Source organism: Paramacrobiotus metropolitanus, unplaced genomic scaffold (genome assembly GCF_019649055.1).
Source record: "Paramacrobiotus metropolitanus isolate TYO unplaced genomic scaffold, Prichtersi_v1.0 Parri_scaffold0000114, whole genome shotgun sequence".
Taxonomy (NCBI): Eukaryota; Metazoa; Tardigrada; class Eutardigrada; order Parachela; family Macrobiotidae; genus Paramacrobiotus; species Paramacrobiotus metropolitanus.
Genome location: NW_026570334.1, coordinates 403,621 through 420,278, shown reverse-complemented (window position 1 = coordinate 420,278; position 16,658 = coordinate 403,621). Strand labels below are relative to the sequence as shown.

Here is a 16,658-nt window from a genome sequence, read left to right as displayed (position 1 = left end):
TGACGCTTTAGTTTAATTCGCATGTAAAGTACCGCAGACAAATATGCACTATATAAACTTGTTGCTGAATTTAACGTGGTATTGCGATACAATACGCCAATTACACGTCAAACTTTCGTCATAAACAGCTGGTCTGGACATATTTATCAACCGCAGCAGGCTGTTTTAACAGGTGACAACAGGTTTATAATGCATGTACGTTTTGTATGCCAAGCGATACTTTGTACATAAGTTTGAAATTGTATACAGAGCTGTGTATGTGCGAGTTCAACACATTACAATATCTATGGACCAGTGCTACCATGGGATGCTCACCAGGATTCACCAACGGACCAGTCCATCAAGAATTTATGCAGTTACAATGGTGGAGTGACATTCACAGTAGTCAGCGTACCACAATAATCGATATACTGTATACCTACTGGGGCGAGTAACTTTCCAGGCATGCATCTGTTAATACTCTCTCTCTCTTTCCGAAAGTACTAGGAGTATACGAGTACAGCATCACTTTTAACAAAGCAAACAATATCCTTCCTATGTATTTTGCGGATTAACATGGGACGTTAGTGACATCCCGGCTAAACATACTCACTCGGAGAGTGTACATTGTAAAGTTCAAGTTTCCCTTCCATCCTCTAGTGCAGCTCACATTTGCGGGAGTCGCAGGATATATGCGCCCCTAAAAACACCATTGCGCATTACGGCACCAGTAACCTACTTCCTGCCATAACGTTACAACGGCTGCGCTAAATAAATTCAGTACCGTGAGCCAAAAAAAATGAATCAATCGGAAAATGCTTCATCGATACTGCTATTAAGCGACGTTGTATTATTGAAGGAATCGTCAATTCGGACAAATGCTTTCCTGTCTATATCTTCTTTGTTATGCGGATTAACATGCGTACTGACCGTTCCTCTCCTAATCCTGACCATTCGCCAAAGGTCACACGGGCCCAAGATCTTGATTCTCCACCAGCTGACAACGGAATTACAGCTAACGCTAATACATTGGCCGCTGTATATTATGATGTTCCTGCTTTCCCAGTATGACTTCCATTTTTCCGTCGGATTCTGCCAGTGGTACCTATTTTGGTACATGATTAACATGACCGCTGGTGTTTGGGGGCTGTTTATACTGGCATTGAACCGGTTGATCGCCATCGCCAAACCGCACATCTATCACCAATGGAACAGCACCTGTATTAACGTGATTTTAATTGTTTTCTGTTGGTTGATTGGATTCGTTTTGTATCTGTATTTTGCCTTGGGCGGTGACGGTGGCTTTGCACCGACTTCCCCGTTTGGACTGTGCAGTTTCGTCCGACCGGGAACGATGCTGGTGGTGTGCAACGTCTTTGGAACATATCTGCCCTTGATTTTGGCGTGTGTGGTGTATGTTCCGACTTTATGCCGGCGTCGCCATCGAATCACGACTGGAATTAGCCCGGTGGTTACTAAATCGTACCGGACAAAGCAGCGATTGACCGTTATGCTGTTTGTACTGACACTGGTGCATGCGATCTGTTTTGCCAGTGTCCCGATAATGAACTCCTTCTTCCCAGAACTGTATATAAAAGATCCCATGGCGCGGTTATGGTGGCGGCAGTTTTTGTCGTTGGGATACTTGTCCACACCGGTAAATGTATTATAGTAGAATCGTGTTTTGTTGAAACGTTTTGTAATTCTACAAATGACGCTGCATCCCGTTTGCAGGTTTTGTTTTTCGCTGTTAACCGGGGTTTCCGGAAAGGGATTACGGGAATATTCCTACGGAAACTTCGCCTGAATTCTGTTGCTACTGTCACCAATATCGCCGGCAATACGTTTCACTAAGTGTTGTGTCAAGTTGACAAGGATCGTGGGATTACTTACAAAATCCCCAGGGGCATATATTGGCAACACCTCTTCAACACGGCAGAGAATTGAGAGGTTTCCTGCCATGTCAGCTAATGACTGCATGATTGGACAACTGGTCATGCACCGGAAAACAGATAGTATTTAGGTAGGTATCCACAAGATCTTACGAGAACACTGCTTAAATAATTAAGGGATTTTCCCACAGATCTCGTATATGTTGGCCATGCACAACAATACTTACGTACATAGCTGTATGCACGTCCCGTATCTCGTCATTATGATTTCTTCATTGTTATATTTCAAATCAATACTTCTCCATTTGTTGCAGTCAGTACCATGCAAGCTGATAAGAAAATGCTTTTTATGCTAAATCGAATTATGATGTCATGCCATGTCGATTATCATTGCTTCAAGACATACATAAAAGCACTGCCTGCTATTATTATTTTTATATAACACGATGTATCTGTATGAGATAAAAGACAATTCGCGTACACGCAAGAAATAGAAGTGTGTAGAAATATTAAGGCAGGTATCGTTATGCAGCGTTAATCACGGTGTTAAAACAAATACGTTACTATCAGCGTGCTATAGCCATAAACCGAGGTAAACACTGTTATCGCATATTTACCATAGATAATCCTTTCTGAAATGCGCTTTCGCCTGCGCGCGTAAAGTTGGAAGAAAATAGAAGTTTTGATCTAACGGATATTCTTCAAAGGCAGGACTTTTCAGGCATGCTTAGTTGATTTTAAAATATAAGTATTCCCAACTTTTTTGGATGATAATGGCGTCTAATGATGGCTATTCGCGGGCACACAAGCTGGTAGTTCTGGGAGAACAGAGCGGTCGGTAAACTGTTCGATGTAGAAGTTTATAAACAAAGTTCATTGACATAATTGCGTACTGATGTGTGCACACTGATACTTTGATTCTCGTACTCGTAAACGTTTATAAATACAAGCTGCTTCTTCTGAAGCATATAGAATACAAAATACAGATCCTGTATTGTGCATCTAAACTTACACAATTATTGTACAACTGTATTCGCTCATTCTAAATCAAAGTCACAGCAAAGCTGCCAAGAAAAACAACATCGGGCACATATCGTTCCGGATCAGCCAATCTAAAAGCTGAAAAAACCTACCCGTATCGGTACATTATTATACTTGTACCGATACGGGTATTAAAGGATATACAGAAATTGTACTGTACAATCTTTATTTTACATTAATTATCACCGCTCCATCTATTATTCATTCTGTACTGTACTTTTGCTGTTTTTTTCTTGCAGTGGGGAAAACATCACTGATATCGAGATTCATGTATGATACCTTTGATAGCCACTACCAAGCCACAATCGGGATTGATTTTTTGAGCAAAACAATGTATGTCGATGATCGGATTGTGCGACTGCAGCTGTGGGACACTGCCGGCCAGGAACGCTTCCGCAGTCTAATCCCTAGCTACATTCGGGACAGCACCGTCGCGGTTATTGTATATGATATCACAAGTAAGCGCCACGGAGTACGGTTTGCCGTAGTTAATGTTACCGCTTCCGGAATCCACTGGGGGGCGCTGGAGCCCCGGCTGCTGGGAGGCTGGTGCTCTCGGTGATCGGCTGCGTGCGGTGACCGTGGGTCAGCGAGAAGCCGGCCGACCGGGTCGGCGGAAGAGAGCGACCAGTGCCCTGCGCAACCGAAGGCCCCTTTATTGAGCAAGTGCGAAATAACAGCAGAAGAAAACAGCAGGGTGTGGCGGGTGGTAAAAGAACAGATCACTCGCGCGCACACGATCGAATGAGCAAAACAGACAGCAATGAGAACTGCAGAAAGATGCAATGCGAGCGTACGAACAGTGCCAAGTGCAAACGGCATGCCCGTGCATGACGGCGGTCGCTTTGATCTAAGCGCCACGGCGACGCGCAGCGCCACCAACAGACTCACGTAACTCGCCACACACGGCGAAAGGAGAAAGAGCGGGAGCGCATGTCCTCCAGCTAACATTAACATCAATTAACTCGTTAATTGTCATTTAATGTTACCGCTTCCGGAATCCACTGGGGGGCGCTGGAGCCCCGGCTGCTGGGAGGCTGGTGCTCTCGGTGATCGGCTGCGTGCGGTGACCGTGGGTCAGCGAGAAGCCGGCCGACCGGGTCGGCGGAAGAGAGCGACCAGTGCCCTGCGCAACCGAAGGCCCCAAACAAAACCCCAAACAACCCAGTATAGGGATTGATAGTATAAGGACTGATGCAGCAGTTGGAATGGTTCCACGGAGGTATTTGGTGCAGAGTCTGAATTCCATTGGGAGAGCGCGAAATTCGGCTATGTGTATCTCGCCAGGGCAGGCGTCGTTGCGTCGCCGTTGCGGAAGCAGTGTGTGCTGATCCTGTCGCGGTATGGCAGCACAATGTAGTCTTTCAATGGTGAAATTCGCTGTTATGCAGGTTAGGTATGCATCGCTAGCGCAGTGTAATCCGGTAACCGTCCCGAATTGGTTCGTCGTAGTAGTTCCCAAGAGTGGGTGAGCAAACTTCGCGTTGGCAATAACACCGTCCAGGACGGAGGTTAGCTGTAGGTGCCAGAGATCGGAACCGGTCCTGCTTGCCGGCAGACATGGTGCAGTTGTCGTTAGAGACCCGTATTTTTTGTCGGTGTGGCTATAGGTGATAACCTGCCGCCCGAGATAAGTGTGGCCGTCGCTGTTGGCTGGCCTTGCCGTTGGAAGTAGGTGCGAGCGTAGCTGGGGGAACGCCGTGTCGCGAAATATAGGTGGTTGTCGTTGAAGGCCTACCTTACATTGGATACAAAGCGGCCGTAATGGCAGGTAGCGTCTGGCCGTCGGAGGTGGCCGTGGTTCGAGGCCTGCCTTGCCCTCTGACGTGGGCACAGCCGTAGCTAGAGGCCTCCTTTTCCTTCCGCAGTAGGTGCAGCCCCCGCTGTTGGCTTGCCTTGCAGTCGGAGGTGGTGCGGCCTTAGTTGTATCAGCCTTACAATCCGAGCAGGGGCAGTCGTCGCAGACGGCTTGACTTTCCGTCGCAGGTGAGTGCGGCCATAGTTATACCTGCCCTGCCGTCCGAAGTGGTGCAGCCGTCAAGTTAGCTTACAAGCCATCGTTTGGGAGGGGAAACCGTAGCTGGAGGCCTGCTTTACCGTCAGAACTGGGTGCAGCCGTAGCTGCTGGCTTGCTGTGTGCCAGAGTTAGATGCGGCCATAATTGGTGGCTTGCCTTTCCGTTCGAGGAAGGTACAGCCGTCGCTGGTATGCGTGTTTATCAACGGCGGAGGGTGCCGCCCTTGCTAGGAGGCCAGATTGAATTCCAAGCCTTCCTTGGTGGGCCTGCGTGCCGTCGAAGGAGGACGCCGCGTTATTAGTGGTCTGACTTCCGTCCGAGGAAGGTACGGCCGACGTTGGTGGGCCTGCTGCCGTCGGAGGAGGGCGCCGCCGTTGCAAGGGTGCCTGACTGCCGTCCTAAGGAAGCTGCCGCCTTCGTTGGTGGGCCTGCTTGCCTTCGGAGGAAGAGGCCGCCGTTGTTAGATGTCTGACTTCCGTCCGAGAAAGGTGCAGCCGTAGCTGGAGGCCTGCTTTGCCGTCAGAAGTGGGTTCAGCGGTCGCTGCTAGCTTGCTGTCTGCCAGAGTTAGGTGCGGCCATGATTGGTGGCTTGCCTTTCTGTTCGAGCAAGGCGCGGCCGTTGTTGGTGCACCTGCTTGCGGTCCAAAGACAACGTTGCGGTTGGAGGGGCCTGTCTGCTGTGCGAGGGAGGTGCAGCCGTCTTTGGTGGCCTGCTTGCCGTCGGAGGAGGGCGCCGCCGTTGGTGGGGGCCTGTCTGCCGTCCGAGGAAGGTGCGGCCATTGTTGAAAGACTACCTTGCCGTGTGAGGAAGGTGCAGCCGTCTTTGGTGGCCTGCTTGCCGTCGGAGGAGGGCGCCGCCGTTGGTGTGGGCCTGTCTGCCGTCCAAGGAAGGTGCCGCCATGGTTGAAGGCCTACCTTGCCGTGCGAGGAAGGTGCAGCCGTTTGGTGGCCTGCTTGCCGTCGAAGGAGGGCGCCGCCGTTGGTGGGGCCTGTCTGCCGTCCGAGGAAGGTGCGGCCATGGTTGAAGGCCTACCTTGCCGTGTGAGGAAGGTGCAGCCGTCTTTGGTGGCCTGCTTGCCGTCGGAGGAGGGCGCCGCCGTTGGTGGGGGCCTGTCTGCCGTCCGAGGAAGGTACGGCCATTGTTGAAGGCCTACCTTGCCGTGCGAGGAAGGTGCAGCCGTCTTTGGTGGCCTGCTTGCCGTCGGAGGAGGGCGCCGCCGTTGGTGTGGGCCTGTCTGCCGTCCGAGGAAGGTGCGGCCATGGTTGAAGGCCTACCTTGCCGTGCGAGGAAGGTGCAGCCGTCTTTTGGTGGCCTGCTTGCCGTCGGAGGAGGGCGCCGCCGTTGGTGGGGGCCTGTCTGCCGTCCGAGAAAGGTGCGGCCATGGTTGAAAGCCTACCTTGCCGTGCGAGGAAGGTGCAGCCGTCTTTGGTGGCCTGCTTGCCGTCGGAGGAGGGCGCCGCCGTTGGTGGGGGCCTGTCTGCCGTCCGAGGAAGGTGCGGCCATTGTTGAAGGCCTACCTTGCCGTGTGAGGAAGGTGCAGCCGTCTTTGGTGGCCTGCTTGCCGTCGGAGGAGGGCGCCGCCGTTGGTGGGGGCCTGTCTGCCGTCCGAGGAAGGTGCGGCCATTGTTGAAAGACTACCTTGCCGTGTGAGGAAGGTGCAGCCGTCTTTGGTGGCCTGCTTGCCGTCGGAGGAGGGCGCCGCCGTTGGTGTGGGCCTGTCTGCCGTCCAAGGAAGGTGCCGCCATGGTTGAAGGCCTACCTTGCCGTGCGAGGAAGGTGCAGCCGTTTGGTGGCCTGCTTGCCGTCGAAGGAGGGCGCCGCCGTTGGTGGGGGCCTGTCTGCCGTCCGAGGAAGGTGCGGCCATTGTTGAAGGCCTACCTTGCCGTGTGAGGAAGGTGCAGCCGTCTTTGGTGGCCTGTCTGCCGTCCGAGGAAGGTGAGGCCATTGCCGGTGGCTTACTTGCCGTCGGAGGAGGCGCCGCCGTTGATTAGAGGCCTGTCTGCCGGCGGAGGGAGGTCTAATCGTAACTGATGGTCCTACTGCCGTTGCAGGTTACCACAGTCTTCTCCCGCAGGCTTTCCTGCGGTGATGGTGGGTGCGGCCGTGGCTAGAGACCTGGCTCGCTGGAGCCGTAGTTGGGTAAACCGCTTTACTGCGCGAAGGAGGTGCAGTTGACGCTGGTTGCCTGCCCTTGCCGTCCGAAGTAGGTGCAGCCGTAGTAGGGTTCTACTTACCGTCTTATGACAGTGCAGCCGTCGTTGGTGGCTTGCCCCGCGGCAGAGGTAGGTGTAGCGGTCCGTGGCACCCTGTTTTTCCGTTTGCAACGGGTAACGGATGGCGAATTTCCCGTTGATCGTTTTATTGCGCTGAGTGGTTGTTCATCTTGCCCGCTGTTCGCCTCGTAATGATGGTTCTCCAGGGGTGCATAACGAACGGTGGCGTTCAAGAGCTGCCACGAGCGGGAGCTGTTCCGTTGGCTCTTTTTCGGATAGTGGGATTTAGATGACAAAGAATGCGCTAATATGAAATCAGGTGTGAACTTAGCCAGCGTCGATGGTAACAAAGCTAGCCAGCGTTGAATGAAACGCTGAGCGATCGCAAAGACAGCAGCTAGGTAGAAACTAGCGCGTGATCAGCTAGATAGCTGCGCTCACACATGAACAGCCAACAAAGCTGGCATGCGGACATCTCGAAGTCCTACATCCAAGCTGCAGATCCAAGAAGATGAAGATCTGTCTTGAAAAAAGAACAGATCACTCGCGCGCACACGATCGAATGAGCAAAACAGACAGCAATGAGAACTGCAGAAAGATGCAATGCGAGCGTACGAACAGTGCCAAGTGCAAACGGCATGCCCGTGCATGACGGCGGTCGCTTTGATCTAAGCGCCACGGCGACGCGCAGCGCCACCAACAGACTCACGTAACTCGCCACACACGGCGAAAGGAGAAAGAGCGGGAGCGCATGTCCTCCAGCTAACATTAACATCAATTAACTCGTTAATTGTCATTTCACAATAAACTGGCAGAACGTTCTGCCAGTTTATTGCGAACTAAGGAATTATTTTCTTACGCTAAAAATTCCCGGAAATCTAAAGAGAGCGCAGCACAATTCTATGCAAAAGTGCGGGTTTTCGGGGTTTCCTCTGATTAATGAACTGCTAAGCCAAATCTTTCTCGAAGTAACAAGCCTAATATTTGAATCACAAATCGTTTCATTATAAAAGATTTATTTTAGGTATCATTCAAATATTATGAACTGATTATCCTGTGCGATTATCCTATACAGATGCTACATCGTTTCAGCAGACATCGAAATGGATTGAGGATGTCAGAAATGAGCGGGGAAACGATATTATAATCATGCTTGTCGGGAATAAAAGCGACCTAGCTGACAATCGTCAAGTTGAAACGGAGGAAGCGGAAAGAAAAGCCAAGGAGCAAAAGGCCATGTTTATCGAAACTAGCGCGAAAACCGGATACAATATAAAACAGGTAGCGAGTTCATCGCCAACATTGTTAGCAGTGTTGAAAAACGTCGAATAAATTACTACTTTCGCAGTTATTCAAAAAAGTTGCCACGTCCCTGCCGGGAATGGATCCTGTGGAAGAGCGGACACAGGAGGATGTTGTGAAACTCCGAAAAGTCGACCAAAATGTTGCCTCCAACGAAGGCGGTTGCTACTGTTACTCAAAATTATTTAAATGATCACCATAAATTCGGATGCCATCTGCACGATGATTATACGCTTTTTCATGGTTGGAGCTACTTAAGCGTCGATTCATCTCGGCAAAATGTTAAAAAAGGCTTTTTACTACTTTCTAGTTCTAGAATCTAAATTATTAATTGACAATTTTTGGGACGAAAAAATTTAACACAACCACATGTCGTAGTGCGCAGCAATATATGTACAATAATGGCAGTACTATGCTATTAAGGCAATAAAGCGACACGCCTACTTCCGGTGCTACGTCACGATAAGGCAAGCCATCCACCAGCGCAATGCTTTACGGCTCGTATGCTCCGTAGGTTGTTATGATAAGCGCTTTGAGGTTTGTTCAAGTTCAAAACGAGTAACCTACAGTTTACAAAAGAGAGAAAAAAATTTCAAGATTTCTGATGTATAGTTTGTGTGGAGTTTGGGCTGATTGTAGGTTTCAGAAAGGTTCCGAAGTGTCTGCAGTTTGCTCACAACGGTCGTGCGGTCTGGACCGACCGTTGCATTGACTTTGTATGGTAACTCGATTTGCTTTCAGAACGTTTTTAAAACCTCCGTTCGCCTTTTTAACTGAAAACGTTTGCACCAGAAAACGTAAAATTTTTTGGGCTTTCTTTTGAACTATACGACGATGATTTTGTTGCACGATAAAGCGAAATACATTTACCATACAACCAATAGAAGCATGTGGCGTATACACAACGGCTTGCCTTAGTATTGCGCAATCGAAATCGCTTTGCTGCCTTAATAGTATAGTACTGCCATGGTACAATTCATGACCAGCTTGCTATAAAAATAACAAACCCGAGCTCTTTTTTCACAAAAATTATCTATCTGTAGATAATGCAATCAAAATACTATTGCGTGCGGCGCGAAGATTATATTTTTATGCAGCTGTTGCCATGCTAACCACACTACGCTGCACAAAGTGCCCGAATAGACACCCCTCCCGGTATCCTTTTCCGGGTTTTTACGAGCACACGTTCGACGCGTTTCTCTCGGTGCGGTTACTGGGCGACTAGCGAGTTACATGCATCGCCAAAACGGCATTAGCTAGACTCGAAACGCACTTTAAATGCGTTCTGTACGATACAGAGCCGGAAGTTCTGTAACTTTTCGATCACACCCCCTTACCACTGATTGGACGGCCGAGTTAAAGTGTTCTGTATCTAAAAGGAACTCTCCTGGCTCCGTTACGATACAGAACTCGCATTTCTTGCTACGTCAAAGTTATTTTTGATGTGGGTGCACAGTCCGCTGTACGTCTAAGTCCTATTTCTAATTTTCAAGTTTTGAGGGTGTAATTAACGGGAGTTTAATTGTTTCTATCGAATCAACATTCCAGTTCTGCTTTGTTCACTGATTCTGATTTTAGCTGCCTCCGACTGTACATGTTTGATTTGTATCGATGGCAACATGCAACTTCGCCATAGCCGTCAGCGCGAGGAATACCTCGGCGTACTTTATACGCGCAATTGCCTTTCGCTTTTTCACCAGTCGTTTGATTTCTTAACTTAACAAAACTTAAAATCACCAGAAAAACATAAAGGAAACGGCCACAAAATTGTTGTGAAAAGTAAATAAATCGTTGACCAATTCAACTACGGTAACGGGGCGCTTTTAGAAACCGTGGTCTCGTTGCGCTGTAACGCTCTATAAGATTCAGCGCTGTACCATTGGCAGATTCACTTTTACAGAACTCCCGGCTCTGTATCTTACAGAACGCATCTAAAGTGCGTTTCGAGTAGTACTATTAACCTAACATTCGATCTGATCAAAGAAACGGAGTTTTTCCATCTAGACAGCGTATAATTAGCACACAATTAACTTGCCGTCTGTCTGTGAGAGATAGCCAGTACTATTGCTGACCAGGCCAGATTATTTCCTGTCTCGATGGTTATCTTTATTATTACACTGGGCAGACAGAGTAACAGACCGGTTAGCTAAGGACAAAGCCGCTGACAGACGGATACGCGCTGCCCTCAATGAACCGGTATTCTCTCTTGACCAGTCAGTGGACGGCGTGGCACATGAGGACAGCGTGCGCGGTTCTCTCTCGCTCCATGTCTAACATCTTCAACTTATCTGACCGAACACTTTCCTCAATATCATAATCTACGACTGCCAGTTGCTTATAGATTTTTCCGTTTTTTTGCCTTCAGTTCTCCAAATATCTGGAAAAATATTATCGCTTAAAATGCGACCATTAATAATTAATCTAAATAACACCGTTATTGTGAAAGGTGCCGGTGATTGCTGGTTGTGGGGCTTAGTGCATGATATTAATGCGACGGGACTCTTGATTAATTTCGACATTCCCCACCAAAAACCGGAATGGGTACCTTTTGACAGGGTTCGCTTGCCACCAACGACAAATTATTTATCTGGCAATAATTACAGCGGAGACGAACGACGCCCGAAGGAATGTTACTTTGTCGCCGTACGCCGCGATGAAACTGGACCATTTATCTGGCAATCGGCGATCAGTTACCGCAAAATCTATGCGCACACCGTTGTGGTAAAATTCCTGCACAACGGCAAAGAAAAACTGGAATCCATCCCGCCGATGCGCGCCTTTCGTTGTAGTTTTCCTGCAGAGTTATCTTTGGATAGCGTACTAATAAACGGAAGGCTTGTTACAGCCCACACGTTTCACACCGAAAACATGTCTGGTCCGAACCTCGGCCTCAAAATTCGCGAGCTCATGGTAGATCCCGGATTCAATTGTTACCTAAATAACGTTCATAACGACATCGCTTGCTTAATTATTGGCACAGACAGCGTCACAGCGGTTAATATTCAAAACGATGGGACTCCGAGACCGTGTAAAAAATGGAAGCGAGCTGTCATGGATATCGACGACTTTGGGGCCTGGGATTTGCCGGCTCCTGTCCGCTGGAACGAAGTAGCGGGAAACATAGACGACGGGGGCAATGCTGACATGTTGACGACGAAATTCGCGTTATGTTCGGAAAGTTTTCCTGCAAATAACGGTGAGATACTCAAATATCAAGATGCACTTAAGTTTTTGCAAATTATTTGGCCAAACCGAAACGAAGCACGTACGGAAGTACAAGTTTCGTTTAAGAAACCGTTCGTAGTCAGCACCAGTGGTCAGTAAAACCTAAAAACGGCTGTAAACTACAGGGGACTTCGAAGTTGTGTTATACTTATGTACAATGTAACCACAAAACTCGCACAACCATTTACTAATTTGTACTGCAGTCAGTCAAATTCCGGCCTGGCACTTGCACCTCGAACAAATTCACTTGCACCTCGAACAAATCCCCACGAAAACCAACAACAACATCTAAACGAATGAGAAAAAAATTACAAAAATTTTGATACCAAACAGGTTATTGTTCATGAGATCTAAGAAAATCGAAGCATTTAAGGTTTAAATGTAAAGTACTGGTACACAGGTAATGTTCAGATACCTACGTGTTCCTGTGTTTAGCACGCAAATTTAAATACTGCGCGGTATATAAGATTGTGTTCGAGAACGTAAAATACCAGCCGGATGACGGCTGCAAGTACAAGGACTGCTAAAACAAGCTCTTGTCATCCCTTTGTATATAGGACAGCCAGAATCGTGTGACAACGGTTGCTTTATTTCGCAGCTACAATAAACAAAGTGGTGTGTTTGGAAATTTTACTGGAGATATTTGGCCAAGTGGATACAGTAACACAAACCCGCTTGCGTGCGTAAGTGGTGTGATCATTACCCGTAAAATTAATCTAACAGTGATGCTTATACTATTTAATGACTTCGTTTGTTTTTTCGTTGTGTTCTTGATACTTGATAGTAAATACTATAAAAATTTTGTAGAGTGTGCAGCAAATGGAACATCATCTTATGCCACGAATCGATTCTGCAGCACGCTTACTTGTGTAACTATTACCACCTGAACTGCACCGACAGCGGCTTTCTGTCGTTTTCAACACCAGGCAGCGTTTGGTATGCTGGCGTGAAAAGCGCGGAATACCGCGTACGACGAGCGTTAAACCGGTTACCGCGGACGGCGCACACCCTCCGACTGGCAGACATGAGCACGTACGCAATTGGGGGACTTCTGTTTCCGTCACCATTCCATAGCAAAGACAGGATTCCAGTGCGATGGCTGATTTTAGACCGTCCCGACGCTGTGGTCAGTGAACTGGGCCCTTCGTTAACGGGTTCAAAGAACACAAGACGCATAACTTTGCAACTCCTGCTGTTCATGTCAGAGTTCGTGATAATCAAGAACTCCTCTGGAGAGTGCTATCGTTTTCACAAGAGCGGCGGCTTTCCGGGTGAGATGGTGGGTGCTGTTTCTCAAGGTATGGGGAAACCATTTCTACCCTTCTCTACTATAAAATACTCTTAGGGTCTTTAATTAACCAGTGACAGACGTATTACCTCGAAGCTCGAATAGTCTGTTCGGAATGTAGCGACAAAAATGCAATGCCGTGCTTGAAATAACGCGTATGTTATTTATTGCTAAGCTATCTTGACATAACGTTCGTTGTCTATCAACGTAACAATGTTGTTGTTACAGTACCTGTTGTTCCGGTCTTTTTTCCATAAAGTGCGATGATCACCGGGCTCTTCTCCAGATCGCTGTTGAATTTATTTTCTGGCTTTAAGCTAAAACCGATTCCATGGTTTTTGTAAATTTTAGTGTTCAACAGAAAAATACGATTGCAAAATTAAATTGCACGAACAAATTCCGCTCGCAAATTGGTCAACACATTACGGTTCAGCACACAACACACGATATTAAGTCATCAGCAGGTTAAGCAGCGCGCCACGTGGGCGGGTGGTGGTCCGTTGGTTCTTGCCTGATCCGCACAATCGCACATTGTGCGGATCAGCCAGCTAACCAAACATTAACCACCATTGTGGCGGGTAACGTAGCTGTTGATTTGATACCGTTCTGTTCGTTGAGTTACCAATTTGCTGAGCCGCAAAGTGCAAGTGGCCAGTTTGCGAGCGGATTCGAAGTAGCCTAACCCTAACGTACTAAGAAAATCAGAGATGCGCTCAATTCCGCTTTGTAAAAACTTGCCCTGGCCAGCTGTGAAACTTGTACGGGAAATGCCGTACACAGAGTGTGTTTCCTGCACAATACACACACAGTGAAATATGATTGCAGGCATGACACAAGTTGCGAAAAATTTTACCGGCATTAGCGAATGCCACATTATCACACTACACTGCTTCAGGTTTTCTAGTAGTTCATCCTTTGTTATGAAGACAACCACTTAATTCCACATTTTCATGCGTATCGATTTCCGTGAATATTATCTTTTTTTGGCACCAGTAACACAGAACTTAACGGATAAGACGTAGTAGCGGTTTGGCAGCAAGGTAATCGTCTTTTTAAGCCAACAATCTGTACATTCATAATTCTATACCAAAGTTTCAAGTTTTCCAAGCAACCCAGCCTTCCAGTTTTGCTCTGTGCAACGGTTTTTGCTTGGGTTACTATGGATTCAAGCCGGATGCCACCGTATGAGCGACTGCTGGCGGATGGCAACCAGATAACCTATCAGAATACCGTGGCTGTCCGCAACGAGGACGGTGTGTACTGGCTGGGACAGATTCAGGATATATCCGAGGACTATGCCTTCATCCACTTTGGATGTACAAAGGTTGCAGCTAGCTGGATCCACGCGAGGCGTGTGTGGCCCTTGCCGTTTCCGACCGATGCAGAATGTCGAGTCGCACCCGTCTTTGCAGCTCTCCCTCATAATGACGACGGTCCATTCCGTTTTCGCCGCGTCGTTGTATTAGGTGGTGTACGCGTATGGGGCGCAATGGGAATGGCAATGTACTACGTCAAAGCCGATATTCCCGACGCCAGTAACGAGGCTCCTGGTGCTCGTAGGGAACTGGTGAATCGATGCCAAATTGTCGTGCAGCTACCGTTTGCCGAGCCACCGCTTCTGTATCACAGCGACGGTTTAGTGTTCCGAAAGTACTTTATTCCTTGTGCCCGAGCACAAGAGGTTCTGCGCGACGCTTCCGACAAGTTCCGTATCATCAAGCACTTTTCCGACACTTTTCCGACACTTTTCTACAAGATATGAAACTAAGGGACGAATTTATTGAACTTTATAGCCTCAGCGCAATTAGCGTATATAATTATTTTTTTTATCGCTTATTTAATTTTTGATATTTTTGTACAGTACTGTTATACTGCCTACCAAAAATACTACACCATAACTGTCGATTTCTTTTTGCGGAACAGCGCAACAGTAAATTGCTAGAGATTGCAATTTTGCTAGAGATTGAATTTGTGAGTAATAACCGATGTTTGTAATCGTAGAAGCTGCGCTGCGGTGCAGCAGTGAAAAATTTCGGTGCACGTTTCCTAGTTAATTGCCAGGTCTATTTATTCAGGATGTGTGCGTTATGGATTTTGTGTTTCTCCAGTCGATAGGTAACTGAACACATCAGCATCTACTTGAAAACCTGCTCAGACGCCAAGAGATCCCACAATTTCAACAGTTATAAAGCAGCGTCTCTCTGGAGCCGTGCGGTCAGCTTATCGACCAAAAGCCTCACTACAGAGTATACTGCAGAACTTCGATTACGGCGGTTGTTTGAGCAACCTTCTAAAAGCCATGTGAATCAAAGTGCCGTTAATAATTCTTACAGACTTTACTATTGGTAATGACGAATTCCCGATACTTTACGACTATTCCGATGCAAAATATCAATTACATCACGCAATGGCGATGGAGATAGCCGTCTTCGGCGAGTGCTGCCGCCGTACAATTGGAAAGTGCGCGAAATCTTTTGCGGTGTCGTGTTTGAGCTGTTCTTCTATTCCAGTCAAGAACATATTCAGAGTTTAGTTGCTTTGCCCTCTGACGAAGAGGAGCGGATGACACGTCTGACTTTCGAGGAGCATGTCGGTGTACTCGCCGCTGACACACTGGAAATCACCATTCCCCATCTCATTCTGCACAGCACCGGTGGTCAGTACCACATGATGCGGCTATTTATGTGGGGCTTGGACAATAATGTTCCGCCGATCACCGACGGCATACATGCAAAGGTCGCGGCTGTACATGCTCGATGGGTGCGGAATTTGGCGTATCCGGCTGAATGGGATACGATCCGAATTTATCTGACAATGTAAGTACATATAGCGAACAGCAACTGTTCTTCAGCTTTGCCAGGCGAACAATTGGCAAAGCATAGCATGACGTTGTGTTCGTATTACATCCAAAAAGCACCTACAGCATTCGGAATCGACCATAACTTCCGGATGTCCTGGTTGTCCGGGCGCTTTTCTCGGCTAAATATGCGATGTCTTTCTTAAATGTATGAGCACGAAGGAAAATCAAATATGTCCTGCGGCCTTAACGCAATTTTGGACCAAAACTGTACTATGGCCGCACGACACAAATGTTTGGCCATCTCCGTATATGGGTATACTGTCCTAAAAGGTACGCCGTCTTGCGCTTGCATTTGAGTCAACCTGTAAAGAATATGAAAGTAAACGGGAAGTCCATGGGCCCCAGAAGGTACCGAGGTATTACAGTATGCCTGTACCTACCGTTTTATGTGTACCACGTTAGCTGAAATTTATGTGAAAAAGGCGTAGTTTTACCACATCAACCAATCTGACTGTATTTTTGGTAGATTCAGCGGATTCCACGCCAACGGCTCACCGAAAGCATGGGATGAAGTGGATCTGCGAGCGGAAGATGTGCGCACATGGAGCCGAATGGCGGTGCTGGGGATCAGCGACTTATTCAAAGCGTATAGGACATTGCCATATTAAGAATTATGCTATTTGGTTTTCGTTTATAGTTTTACATCTCGGGCGTTTGTTGGTATAACAATTACTCTGTAGCTGCATTTATATAGTCCTCTTAGCTTCGTTATTGTGCATCTGTTAAAAATTAACAATATCAGTGATATCACACCAGTAGCAATACTTTTTGTAGGGCTGGCCCCACCCGCCTATGCATATGCTCTATGGGAACGGAACACAGCACTCTACTGGGCTTTAT

At 47.7% G+C, this 16,658-nt stretch overlaps 3 protein-coding genes and 1 long non-coding RNA gene across 8 annotated transcripts; 3 read left to right on the top strand and 1 right to left on the bottom strand.

Moving 5' to 3' along the window:
• Positions 1-1,314: 1,314 nt before the first annotated feature.
• LOC129598121 (uncharacterized) lies at positions 1,315-1,868 on the top strand. The gene is made up of 2 exons (XM_055495871.1): positions 1,315-1,636; positions 1,714-1,868. Exons 1-2 carry the CDS (start codon positions 1,334-1,336, stop codon positions 1,831-1,833), a joined length of 423 nt encoding a protein of 140 aa, XP_055351846.1. The 5' UTR covers positions 1,315-1,333; the 3' UTR covers positions 1,834-1,868.
• A 665-nt stretch (positions 1,869-2,533) lies between these two features.
• Positions 2,534-8,965, top strand: LOC129598088 (ras-related protein Rab-6A-like). Of its 2 annotated transcripts, none has more exons than XM_055495837.1 (4): positions 2,534-2,705; positions 3,152-3,370; positions 8,219-8,424; positions 8,492-8,963. In XM_055495837.1, the coding sequence occupies exons 1-4, from the start codon at positions 2,639-2,641 to the stop codon at positions 8,636-8,638; spliced, it is 639 nt and encodes a 212-aa protein (XP_055351812.1). In that variant the 5' UTR covers positions 2,534-2,638; the 3' UTR covers positions 8,639-8,963. The 2 variants fall into 2 exon arrangements, with proteins under 2 accessions (XP_055351812.1, XP_055351813.1); XM_055495838.1 differs by lacking the exon at positions 2,534-2,705 and adding an exon at positions 2,716-3,063 and having other exon boundaries at positions 8,492-8,965.
• Positions 8,966-9,535: 570 nt separating this feature from the next.
• On the top strand, positions 9,536-15,696 carry LOC129598091 (uncharacterized). Of its 4 annotated transcripts, none has more exons than XM_055495842.1 (4): positions 9,536-11,641; positions 12,269-12,353; positions 12,478-12,968; positions 15,067-15,696. In XM_055495842.1, exons 1-4 carry the CDS (start codon positions 10,846-10,848, stop codon positions 15,075-15,077), a joined length of 1,383 nt encoding a protein of 460 aa, XP_055351817.1. In that variant the 5' UTR covers positions 9,536-10,845; the 3' UTR covers positions 15,078-15,696. The 4 variants fall into 4 exon arrangements, with proteins under 4 accessions (XP_055351817.1, XP_055351818.1, XP_055351816.1 ...); XM_055495843.1 differs by lacking the exon at positions 15,067-15,696 and having other exon boundaries at positions 9,536-11,355; positions 11,426-11,641; positions 12,478-13,239; XM_055495841.1 differs by lacking the exon at positions 15,067-15,696 and adding an exon at positions 13,187-13,234.
• LOC129598092 (uncharacterized) lies at positions 15,631-16,579 on the bottom strand. Its single transcript, XR_008691646.1, has 3 exons — positions 16,199-16,579; positions 15,880-16,120; positions 15,631-15,766 (listed from the first exon to the last, which is right to left on the bottom strand). It is a non-coding gene; the product is annotated as an uncharacterized LOC129598092 (long non-coding RNA).
• Positions 16,580-16,658: the final 79 nt, after the last annotated feature.

Excerpts from the sequence above, each read along its gene's own strand:
- LOC129598121 (XM_055495871.1), top strand. The coding sequence starts at position 1,334 with ATGCTGGTGGTGTGCAACGTCTTTGGAACATATCTGCCCTTGATTTTG. Across the intron at positions 1,637-1,713 it reads TGGGATACTTGTCCACACCG|GTTTTGTTTTTCGCTGTTAA; the intron begins GTAAATGTATTA and ends TCCCGTTTGCAG.
- LOC129598088 (XM_055495837.1), top strand. The coding sequence starts at position 2,639 with ATGATAATGGCGTCTAATGATGGCTATTCGCGGGCACACAAGCTGGTA. Across the intron at positions 3,371-8,218 it reads TATTGTATATGATATCACAA|ATGCTACATCGTTTCAGCAG; the intron begins GTAAGCGCCACG and ends TATCCTATACAG. Across the intron at positions 8,425-8,491 it reads CCGGATACAATATAAAACAG|TTATTCAAAAAAGTTGCCAC; the intron begins GTAGCGAGTTCA and ends CTACTTTCGCAG.
- LOC129598091 (XM_055495840.1), top strand. The coding sequence starts at position 10,846 with ATGCGACCATTAATAATTAATCTAAATAACACCGTTATTGTGAAAGGT. Across the intron at positions 11,642-12,268 it reads AAGTTTTCCTGCAAATAACG|CTACAATAAACAAAGTGGTG; the intron begins GTGAGATACTCA and ends TTTATTTCGCAG. Across the intron at positions 12,354-12,477 it reads ACACAAACCCGCTTGCGTGC|AGTGTGCAGCAAATGGAACA; the intron begins GTAAGTGGTGTG and ends AAAATTTTGTAG.